This window comes from Homalodisca vitripennis, chromosome 1 (genome assembly GCF_021130785.1).
Source record: "Homalodisca vitripennis isolate AUS2020 chromosome 1, UT_GWSS_2.1, whole genome shotgun sequence".
Lineage (NCBI taxonomy): Eukaryota > Metazoa > Arthropoda > Insecta > Hemiptera > Cicadellidae > Homalodisca > Homalodisca vitripennis.
Window position 1 is genome coordinate 192,422,139 of NC_060207.1, and position 12,284 is coordinate 192,434,422.

Genomic DNA, 12,284 nt, shown 5'->3' on the forward strand with positions numbered 1-12,284 from the left:
ATAATCGAAAACGGATGAAAACTAAACATTTTATAACATATTTACAGTTGATTGTGAACTATAATGTCAGACTTTAGCAAAGATTTTATAGGTTTTAGTTATGAATCTTCGCTTTAGGAAATAGCTTACGTGGTCTGGTTTTCATTGACGTTTCCTTTTGCGTGAGTTTGAAGACTTTAGAGTTGCGCAAAAGACCGGGACTCAAAAATTAGGGAGAGATATACTCATTCATCCCAAAGCTCAAATAATCCCGTCAAAGCACATGCAGGAATAATAACGTATAACTTAAATAAGTTTTGGTTAAGTAGGTTTATCATATTATTTGTTAGTTGTATCAGGCATTCGTGATCAGACAATTACAATGTTGATCTGTTACGGACTATTTGATCCAAGGGATAATTTTTATTCGTTCCTAGTGTTCGATAATTCGCACATTGCTATTGCTTTATGTGGGCTATTGAAGAAAACTTTGACCATTAAAAGGTGGCAAGAACGGAATAAAATCTAATTTTAAGAATCATAGTTTGAGTGAATTCCTCATATAGCTTTAATAAACACTTTAGTTTTTACTGATTAGTATTTTTTATAACGCAAACTATAATAAACTGGTCAAGGTTGATTAATGGGGAAATGTTGAGCACAATTCTGTGAAATAAATATTGAATTATAGTGATCAAAGATGGTTTAAATTTCTAAAGTTATGGATTTAGGTTCTATAGCTCGAGTGTCGCGGGGTAAAACAAAAGGTTAATAACAAGAAAATTATAAGTGTGTGATTTATTAGATTGAGCTTACATATAAGTATGTTAAAAACAGAATAAAGAAGAATAAACTAATTAGTTAACACAAACAAATGGATAATAATCATATGTAATTTTTCACTCAAAATACAAGCATGAATGATAAAAGTTATTTCATATGATTGTCTGGTTTTAGTAGTCAATAAATTAATCTAAAGCACGTTCATATTTTTCAAACGATAAAAACATTAATAATAATACCTTTGGTTATATTAATTTTTTAAGAAATTTGTATATGTAAAGTCAATAATAAATTTAAATATTAAGTTGAATCACAAATATTGAATTTGTGTTAAGTGCAATGTGGTTGAATCATATAACGTTAGACTATTCTAAACATCACAGTTGTACTGGGATGAACTCTGAATGATTGAAGGGTCCAGGCCGTTGTCTATCAAAATCTGGTCAGCAGAGTTGAAGAAATCTGTACTCGACGAAAGAGTTTGCTCACGACTCAGGTACCATATTGTATCTAAAGAAAATGTTAAAATAATGTAAATACATAATTTTAAGTAAATATATTGCATTTATTTCTGTATTTTGCACTATTAGTTCAAATAATTACTATGTACAAAATAGAATAAATATAGTAAAAATAGTAAAATATAGATAATTCAAAATAAATGTTATAAAGACCTTTGTGGGCTGACTAGAGCGTTTGGGTACTAGTTTATTCTTATGAATAAACTCTAAATTGAAAGTTAAATTAGATTTATGTTATATCGTGTTAGAAAATTAATATATTCTGAAATTAATATTGGTACTTGGATGTTAAAAATATCGTAATATGGTGTTTTTGGAAATTATTTTTTTTATTAGTGTTTAGTTTTTTCAAGATTTTCAAATTTAAGAAAACAATAATGAATATAAATAATATGATGTAAGAACTGTTTAAAGCGAATGCAGATTTTTACTTATAGTTAACGTAATAATTTAACATATACATATGAATATTTTAGTTTAAGTGAATATTGGTAATATTAAAAATATCACATAATTTAACCTTGGTACAAAATAAAATGTGGCATACATGTAACTGTTAAGAAATATTGAAACAATATGTCATTTTATATTTGTCTTGTAGTCGACTGTATACGTGGCACGAGACATTTAATTAAACATTTTTATAAATACGGGAAGTGTATAAAATAAAATTAGGAATTTGCTGCAACTGAAACTGAAATCATAGTTAGTGGAAATATTCTTAAAGCGCATAGTCTTTCATGAGTAAAAGGTCACGCACGTACCGCATTGTTTATAGGATATTATCTCAATAGTAATTTGTGTTTTATCATTTAAGGTCTTTAAGTGAGCTCTATATTTTTTTCAGGTAATCTACTAAAATATCAAACAGGACAAAACATCTTGTAATGTATTAATGAAGCTCTGAATGAATCTCCGTTTCACAGTACATTGAATGTTGCATCATGATTCACATTGAAGTTACATTTACGAGTAATGGAATGAATTTCTTACAATCCTGCTAATGAAAGGTCAATGCTGGAAGTTTAATAAATATTAATAATTAAAAAAAATTTAATTATTTCAAACTTATAAATAGGGTAAGTTGACTTTACAGTAAAGGATGATTTATTGTATGCGTGGGAAAAATTGCATAGGAGCAATCAATTAATATAAAAATTACTACAATTTATATACTCACAGTAATGAAAGAATAAGAAATCCTGACAACTGTAAACGACTGCGTAGTTACAATAGTCAGTACCTAGTACCCAGTAGTCTCCTTTCACTGTGAACCACCCTGAAAATGGACCTAATTCATTTAAATATGTACTTAGCAATTTAGAAACTCTATATTTACCAGGATATATATTTGAGACTAGTAGTATTATTATTAAACATTATTGCCTGTTTGTCTGAACGTCTTCTCTATTTCCAGGTGCGATTTGGGAGTATTTTTGAAGTTACTGTAACTTTTAGATAACTTATATATATATATATATATTTATGTACTTATATATATATACTTATATATATATATACTTATATATATATATATACTTATATATATATATATATATATATTTATATATATATACATTCATTAAATTTGTATAAATGGCAATAGCCGAATTTAATTTATTTCAATAAACATTGAATCGCAAAAAGTACTTGCTCCGCCGGGACTCGAACCCGGATCTCTCACTTGCCGGGTGAATGTGCTGCCATTACACCACAGAGCCCTCACTTTTTACGATTCAATTATTTTGTATTTGGCCGTTTCTTTCACATATGTGTTTAAATAACCAAACTAACATATGATCGGAAGACCAAATACCTTATATATATATATATATATATATATATATATATATATATATATATATATATATATATATATATATATATATAAATGAATGTTTGTGTGTTTGTCCTTTATTGAATCGTAAACTATTTAACCTACCATTATGAACACTTGCATGTATATGTATTTTTCCACAGAGAAGGTTTATATACTATGCCCATTGATGTAATTCGCTACCAGGCAGTGCTGCAAAAGATACAAGTTTTCAAAGCGCCTGCACACTAAAAACTGCAATAACGGGACAGTTATGTATATTAAATAACCAAACACTATATTGAAGTTATGATGTATATTTGTCTTGAAGATAAATTTCTGATTGAACTTAAAGTTTGAGTGTTAGACCACTTTATAATAAATTACATGTAAATGTATGATGGCTATAAACATACACAGATTTTCTTGATCTTGGCAAAAAGGCAAATTCGACATCGGCACTGAAAATATAATTCATTTGAACCAGAAGTGCACATACACGGGCAAAGCTTACGAAAAGCGTGCGAAGCCGCGGGATACAGCTAGTATAGCATATAATTTTCTGCCCAAATGTTTCATTATGTCTCTATGTACTCATCTTGAGTCCTAATTGTACACAAAACATGCAACTACCAAGATCATTGGCATGAAAGTCATTTATGAACTTGCGTATGGGCCAACCAATGCATGTTTATTTTTATATACAATTAAGGTGAAATTCATCATTTTAAACTGTTATCAACAAAAGTATTTGATACATCAGTATTTTTATTTTTATTTCTATATGTGTAGCAGAAATTTCTTGTTATGTTATCGCTTTGACGAAATGGCTAGGAGGCAACCCAAAGCTTAAAAAGCACCATAATTTGTGTTGATAATAAATGATAAATGTTCTCAATTCAAAGCCACATAAAATTGGTGGGTATATCTTTTTCCCATAAGCAAACTTAAAAGTATTTTATGTGCGGTATTTTTAGTTGCAATGACTAAAATAATACACAATAAATACAAATTAAACAATTTGAAAATACAATATTTTTTTAAATTTGAAAGGTAATTGAACTAGTATTAGAATTATTTGAATAAAGAAACAATATAAAGTTTAGTAGTAGTAACTTAAATAAGTTTATTAATTGCGGCAGTATATGAAAAGAACTACATTTGTTTACAGAATATGTTCAAGACTTTGTAAAGGTCGTTCGATTTAACTTTACGTTGTTTTATACAAGGTCAAAAAAGTATTTTCCAGCTATGCAACTTAATCTATTCTTTCCTTTTGTTAAAGAGGTATAAAATGAAAGATTGCAAAGATATTAAGAGGCCAAAATATTTGAATGGTATGTAATAATTGAACAGAATAGGTAATTTCATCAGACTTAAATACTGTATTGCTAACAGATGGCTTTTGATATTCTTTAATATCACATTTAACTGTTTAAAAGTGGATGGTGCAGTACAAATATAAAAATTGATTTATTATGAAAATTCAAAGAGAAGATGTTTTTAAAAAGACAATTCTGAGGCATTATGTCTTATTTCATAATATAATTTTGTGTTTAGTTGATAATTAAATTAATTCATAACTTACAAAAAGGGTGAAAGGTCACTATCAGCCTGCCCTCATCCTTGCTGGGGTCAGCCAGTACGGCAGTTCCGTTTATACCTTGATGTTTGTTATCTCTGAAATGCAAAATACAATAAATGTGTAATAAATATATATATATTATACGTGATAACATATATATATATATATATATATATATATATATATATATATATATATATGTAATCACGTAGATTTAAAATCAGAAAAAGTAACTAACTGGACTAGGTAAACATTATTATACACAGAAAATCCATCTTCAATTGTTAGTTACTTTGTTTATTGCCAACAATTCAACTTCAACTTTATTATACAAATATTTTGTTACCTTACTGTTTCAACCCGTCCCTTGTTTCACGTAACAAAGTTTTCAGAATTTTGAAATATACAATAAGATTATTTATACTATTTTTTTGTTTCAACCAGAGGGTATAAATTCCAATTATAACTACAGACTAGAATATTCTATTATATTCCAAGTGAAATATATGCTAGAAACCGCAAAAAAATAAAAATGTTCTTCCGTTTTTGTCACAAACTATATAAAGATACAAAAAATAAATTAGGCATAATTCTTTCGATTAAATACTATTCATTAAATTTAGAACTGTCTTTATATACAATATAAAGGTTCTTAATATATAGCTTGTTCAACTATGTTAATATGTACACTGTGACAAATAGTTTTACTCCAATATTGGGGAAGAGAGGAGGGTGAGCGAGGAGTAATTTGCAATGATTGGTTTGTCCACAGAGGACGATAGTGATGAAGGAGCGAGATAAAGATAGAGAGTATGCAGTAGAACAATGGGTCCCGGTGAGATTGAGAATGGAGTATACAAATGAGAATTCACGCTTTACCATACAAATAAATTGTGCTATCTTTGTTTTCAACGAATATCGTTCTCTTTAACTTTATTTCATATTTTGAATGTTTATTTAAAATGATTTTACATATATGATTATGTATATTCTTTAAATTTGTATAAGTGGCAATAGCCTAAGCCAATTAAGAAAACATTGAATAACAAAAAGTACTTGCTCCACTGGGACTCGAACTCGTATATCTCACTTGCCGGGAGAGTGCGCTACCACTACACTACAGATCTCTTACTTTTTAAAATTGAGTTATTTACATATGGCCGCTTCTGTCACATATGTGTTTAAATATCTAACTAACATATGATCGGAAGACCAAATACCTGTTAAACGACTTTTATACACATTCTTTAAATTTGTTTAAGTGAAAATAGCCTAATTAATGAATAAACATGGAATTAAAAAACATAATATACACACATATAGTTTTACATTTGAAGAAGTCAGTAAAAATCCTGTCGTATTTTAATATTCAATAAAACGTATTATGGCAAATATGTCACGACCAGAAATTTCTCTGAATGTATCCGTCATCTTCAATGACTTTCAAGAAAATATGATACTATCTAAATAACCATCCACTCTATACTATACACAACTGTTTAGCTTATAAATCGAGACGTAATTGATTTCATCAGAAATTTATTTTTTATATTATTATTTCTGAATAGAGTATGTTATATGCTGCTCAAAAGTATTCAATTTATCTTACCTCACAACCGTACTATATTCAGTCAAATATTCTAAAATTAAAAGATCAAAGATCCATGAAAATTCTAAAACTAGTTCATTCAATATTAAAATGTTTTTTTCCAAGATATTTTTCTGAATATTTTAAATCTGTGTCTCATGTAGGTGTAAGAAGCACTCGCTCTGGCTCATACATTTTGAGAATGCCTCAGCACAGGACTGCAGAGTTTGATAAGTCATTCCATGTAATGGCTTGTAGGTTGTGGAATGCCCTTCCCCAAACAATTACTTCCATCGATAGCAGTTCCCGGTTTGTGGCGAAACTGAAAGATATGTATCTTGAGCGGTTAGCCAGGGCAGTTCCGGTTTGAGATGCTGTGTGTGCGTGACACTGGCAGAGGGATGAATGTGAGATTGTGTGTGATAAAAGTTCATTTAGCAATAAATACTTTAATTTATTTGTATATTAAAAATATAAATTTATGTTATATGTTTTAAGAATAGTAGAGATGGTTAATTTATTAATGTGTTAAATTTTAATTATAATACGTTAAAATATTACATTAATTTCACCAATTTGTGTAAATGTAATTATTTCTTTATTTTATTATCTTTATTATTTTTTGTTTTATTCTTAGATAATATTGATTTAATGTTTTACATTTTACATTGCAAGAGGTTAAGTGTAAGAAAGGGCCATGCGGCCCTAACTTTGCCTGTAAAAATAAAGAATTTTTCATTTCAACAATTACTTTATTTGGTACAAGATAAAGTTCGACAAGAAAGGAGTACGCTCCGTCACGTGTCGCACAGGTTTCAATGAGTTTGTATGAAAAACTTAAGTTTATTGCTCATTTCATTGTGATAGTCGAACTATCAATACAACACATTAAAAATAACACATGATTTTAATCAGTTTGATTAGTAATGTATTTATTCTGAGATTATCCCGTTTCCATTATGGTTACTGAAAAACCAAATTCAAAATGTTCAATCAAGTTCAGATATATCCCATGGAGCTCCTTGAACCATCTCCGAATTCGATGTTGCCTATATAGAAATTAAGCTTCATATAAAGTATAAAGTGTATAGGTCAGTTATAAGGTTAGGTGAGATAAAGTTTTCCAGTCACTCGCGTGATAGGATCAAAGTTCATACCGAACAATAGTAAGAATGTCACAGCAGCTATCTTACTTAATGGGGTAAGATAACATTGTTTAGTACTTCAGGCGATATTCAACTATACAAACTTGGAAAGTATTGTTAGTATCACGATGCCTGATACTTACTCGTTTCTTATCCCCCTGTTTTGCACGGTGATGACGTTCGTGCTCGAGTTCAACTGGTAGACGGTGTTCACACATCGAAGGTTATATCTAGTAGCTTCTGTGTTGTAGCCAGCTTGTTCATACCATTTATTCATGTACTGAAACCATTAGCTAGTGTAAAATTTATGAATTTGTATTTGTGATTAAAATCATTTAATCAATTCAGGATAAATATTGATAAAAAAGAGTGAGAAACTCTTACTTCGGGTACATTGAAGTCTTGTACAACTGGCAGCTGCTGACATCTACCCCAGCTAAACGCCTGTCCTTGCACAGCGAGGCTGAAGAGGCAAAGGGCTGCAGCCAATATATGCCTAAAGATGAAGTTAAGAAATACAGAAACAAATCAATGTTTTGTTTTCTTCTTTCATCATAATTCTTTCCGCGAATAATGAAGCAATTTTTTTTGAAGCAAATAGCAACCTGAAATATCTAAAGCAAATGTCACAATATATATTTTAAGGAATGACTTTACTTATCTAAACACAGATATATCTTGCAGTATATCATAAAAGAAATTTGCCAATTTTACCCTAGAATAAATATTTTGATATTTTAAGAGGTAATGAAAACTACAGATACACATTAAAACAACTTAACATTTAATGAATGAGACAAATAACAAACTCTTACACGAGTAGAATCTGATTGAGTTAAAGAATTGGCTACGTTTCATGAGACCAGAAAGGAAAACCGTTAAATGGCTTTATTTCTAGAAGCTCAAAACTCTTTATTTTATCCTGAATGCAGATAAAAGCGGTGGAATATAATCTGCATTTACTTTATACTAAATTATAATCAACATTGCTTTTATTACCTTGTTCGGAATTTACATCTAATTTATAGCTTATATAAACGGTACATTCAATATCACATTAGTAATAAATACTATTTTTATGGTCCATCAGAATTTCTAAGTTTATAATCTACTCAATAAATACAGTATAATTCCCAATTAGAAAGCATTGGTTGCCGTCCAATTCCATAACACATACTTAATGGTTTTTAGTGCGTCTATAATAGTCTTTTTAAAGAGCAAACAGTAACTGCGCTTTTCACTTTTTATCAGAATTCCCAATCTAAATGGAATATTGGTCAACTGCATGTCGTATAATAATTGACAGATACTTAGCACGATATTATATGGAACTTGTCATTAAAACAGTAATTTACCGATCTCCACTGAAACGTACGTCATCATTCATGTGATATGAATGACAAAATCAGAACAATAACGATCTTAATATATCTCTTCAAGAAGAATCATGCGTAACGAAAGCTCTTCAGATAAGAAAAAATCTATCTTTTTCACGTTTTAAAACGTGATTTATAATTTCCTCGAACACATTTATGAATAATTCTTCTTTTTTGATCATTCCTCATAATGTTAATAACAAATCACTCTAAGTAACAACACTCACCTCGTTATTATATTGTATGACACATTAATTTAAAAGTATATATATAACTAGACAACCCATATCACGTAAAGGTTGTATGGAACATTTCAAAACTATATAGCTCATTTCATTCTGTAGATTTCCTGCGGACTGACATTCACCCAGACAATAAATGTTTACATTCTCCCGGCAGATAAAAGACAAATAATTTATTGTGTTAGCCTACTGAGTGATTGGCTTCAATGACGCTCGGACTAAATGGTTGGATAGCCACTTCCGTAGAACTCATTCTTGTCTATGTAGAAATTGACGTTTAAGGCAAATTTCAAAGTGGACGGGTGAAATCTTTCTCAGAATATCTTACCACATACATTCACATTCTTGTTTAGTAATGTTTATTTTATAGTAGCTTTCATGCATTCAAATGAAAGTTCCGGTAAACTAATGAGGGTACTGTCACAGGTAAGTGTATTGACTCTGTTTTTTAACATTGACTTGAGTGAATTATATTTACTTTTTACTCTGTAGGCTCTCGTTAAGATCTATGATTGTGCACAGTTTGAGTAAAAACTTATTTATTCAACTATTTTCTCGTTTACGTTATGGTTACCCATAATACCAATGTAAAAATATTTAAAACCAGCCAAATTCCATGGAGCGACATGCTTATTTATCAAAATTAGTGTTTCAAATGTATAAATAAAGCTTCATACAAAATTTCAAGTATATATTAGTTCGTTTTCGAGATGTGGTCCGGACAGATAGCGAGACAAACATCAGAATTTGTCAGCCCCACGAGTGATAGGCTTCGCTAAGGCTCAGCCAATAGCTACTGTATAATTATATTAAGGTCAAGGCGAATTGACCTTGGCGTTGACCTTTACTGTTAAAGATCATCAAATACCGTCAAACGGCTTTTGGTTCCTAAAGTTTTATACAGTTGATGAGGTCATGATGAACCCCTGAGATTTCTTCATAGAACATTATATTTTCTATTTAAGTCATGAGGCACATGTGTGTCTAACTCCATGTTCATAGGACATTAAGAATTTTGAAAAACACAAATTAATTTCTTCTAGGGCGTACAACTATATGTTAATCCCTATGGATGGATGATATCCATGAAAAATCTTGTATTTGTGCTGGAAGCATGAGACACATATAACCTTTATAGAAAAACAAGGAGTTTAAAAACAAAATATAGTTTTCTAGGGATTGCAATACCATTTAAATCACTATGCATGTTTGTAAATTGTCAACTGCATAAGATGAAAGCTTTGTGCTCTTTGTAATATACGTTTTATAAATGTTTAAAATTATTAAGTTTTCTTTAAACAACATAAATTTCAAAAATATTGTATTTTATTTGCTTACCCTACATCACTGTATGAAGGGGAAAACACAAATTCAAGATTTTTACCTTATCACGAATATAATTATTGTCTAATTGGATACTCTGCATTAAGTTTATTTATAAAATTTTTAATATTTGTCACAAATTATAATTTTTGTCATTCCGCAATTTGCTCGTGCTTATGAAATAACGTAAAATTAATCTCCTGTGTTGTTGTTGGTTATTCAAATTTTACGAACATTGTGGTATTATAGTTCCTACAATCCAGCAGCAATGTTTTAAACAATTTTAATAGGGCATTAAGAAACCTTTTTTTTAACACTTTCATAGTTAAATACATATTTTGTATCTATATAGAAACATTATAGATGTATACAATAAAAACAGTACCTATAATTAAGGGCATAATTATGGATGTTTCAAGATTACACCAACACTAAGTATGTAAATGTATATAGGCTAAATTATGAACAAGTAGAGTGCATTTCAACGCTCCCAGCTTTTCATTTTTGTATCCGGTGGTGGAGTAAAACTTCATTTACGGTAGGTACAGGATTAATTTGTTAGAGGGAATTGGGCAAGCCTCTCAACCACATAGCACGCTATTGCCTTAAGTAGATTTATTCCTCTATTAGTAAGCTATTAAGCTGTTAAAAAAAGAACAAATGTAATGTGTTAAGATACTGTACAAAAGAAAAAAACCGTATACGAGTCTGCTGTGAAGTTACTGTTATAAATTATGTCACAGTTAAGACTACGTAATTTGGAATATCGTTATAGAGTATTTTTCGTTTCACTTACTAAGTAATCTTGCCTAGTTGAATGAATAAAAATAAAACTATTGTTAATACATTCAACACGTGACCTCAGTATAAATTGAACAGTTGTAAGTTATGAAATTCTATCTCCAAAACTGAAAACGTATGTTTTCAACATTTTATATAACTTAAAACAAATGAATAAGTGAAATATGACACTATTCAAATAATTGGTTGTAAATATATGCACATTTAATTGGAACAAGTAAATAATTAAAGGGTTCTGGAATATTTTGTAGAATAAGTCAATTTAAAAGTATCTAAAAAAATGAAACTGTGTTCATGCCGTAGACAGCACAATTTAAACATTTCGACATTTGCAACTCTACTTACTGCATGGTCCGATAGTCTTGATCCCGCTTGTTTCTTCTTCCAACGACTAAACCGTAAGCTGATGTGACTTTTATCTGAGAGGAGATGCAAAGTCGTAAACGTCAGAATAGTCGTAAATGCACAACAAATGCAGTGAAAACGTCGTCAGCCACTGAGTCGTGCTAATATCGCTTACCGTAACTGTACTCGTGTTACCGGAGGTCACAGTAGCTTTACCGCCACGCTACGTCGCGTTGTAGTCGTAAACGTCAGAATAGTCGTAAATGCACAACAAATGCAGTGAAAACGTCGTCAGCCACTGAGTCGTGCTAATATCGCTTACCGTAACTGTACTCGTGTTACTGGAGGTCACAGTAGCTTTACCGCCACGCTACGTTGCGTTGTAGTCGTAAACGTCAGAATAGTCGTAAATGCGCAACAAATGCAGTGAAGACGTCGTCAGCCACTGAGTCGTGCTAATATCGCTTACCGTAACTGTACTCGTGTTACTGGAGGTCACAGTAGCTTTACCGCCACGCTACGTTGCGTTGTAGTCGTAAACGTCAGAATAGTCGTAAATGCACAACAAATGCAGTGAAAACGTCGTTAGCCACTGAGTCGTGCTAATATCGCTTACCGCAACTGTACTCGTGTTACTGGAGGTCACAGTAGCTTTACCGCCACGCTACGTTGCGTTGTAGTCGTAAACGTCAGAATAGTCGTAAATGCACAACAAATGCAGTGAAAACGTCGTCAGCCACTGAGTCGTGCTAATATCGCTTACCGTAACTGTACTCGTGT

General features: G+C 30.6%; 1 protein-coding gene across 1 annotated transcript; it reads right to left on the reverse strand.

The window, feature by feature from the left end:
- Nucleotides 1-762: 762 nt before the first annotated feature.
- LOC124352961 (apolipoprotein D-like) lies at nt 763-11,661 on the reverse strand. The gene is made up of 6 exons (XM_046802718.1): nt 11,505-11,661; nt 7,802-7,913; nt 7,561-7,697; nt 4,688-4,779; nt 2,464-2,562; nt 763-1,272 (listed from the first exon to the last, which is right to left on the reverse strand). The coding sequence occupies exons 1-6, from the start codon at nt 11,507-11,509 to the stop codon at nt 1,133-1,135; spliced, it is 585 nt and encodes a 194-aa protein (XP_046658674.1). The 5' UTR covers nt 11,510-11,661; the 3' UTR covers nt 763-1,132.
- Nucleotides 11,662-12,284: the final 623 nt, after the last annotated feature.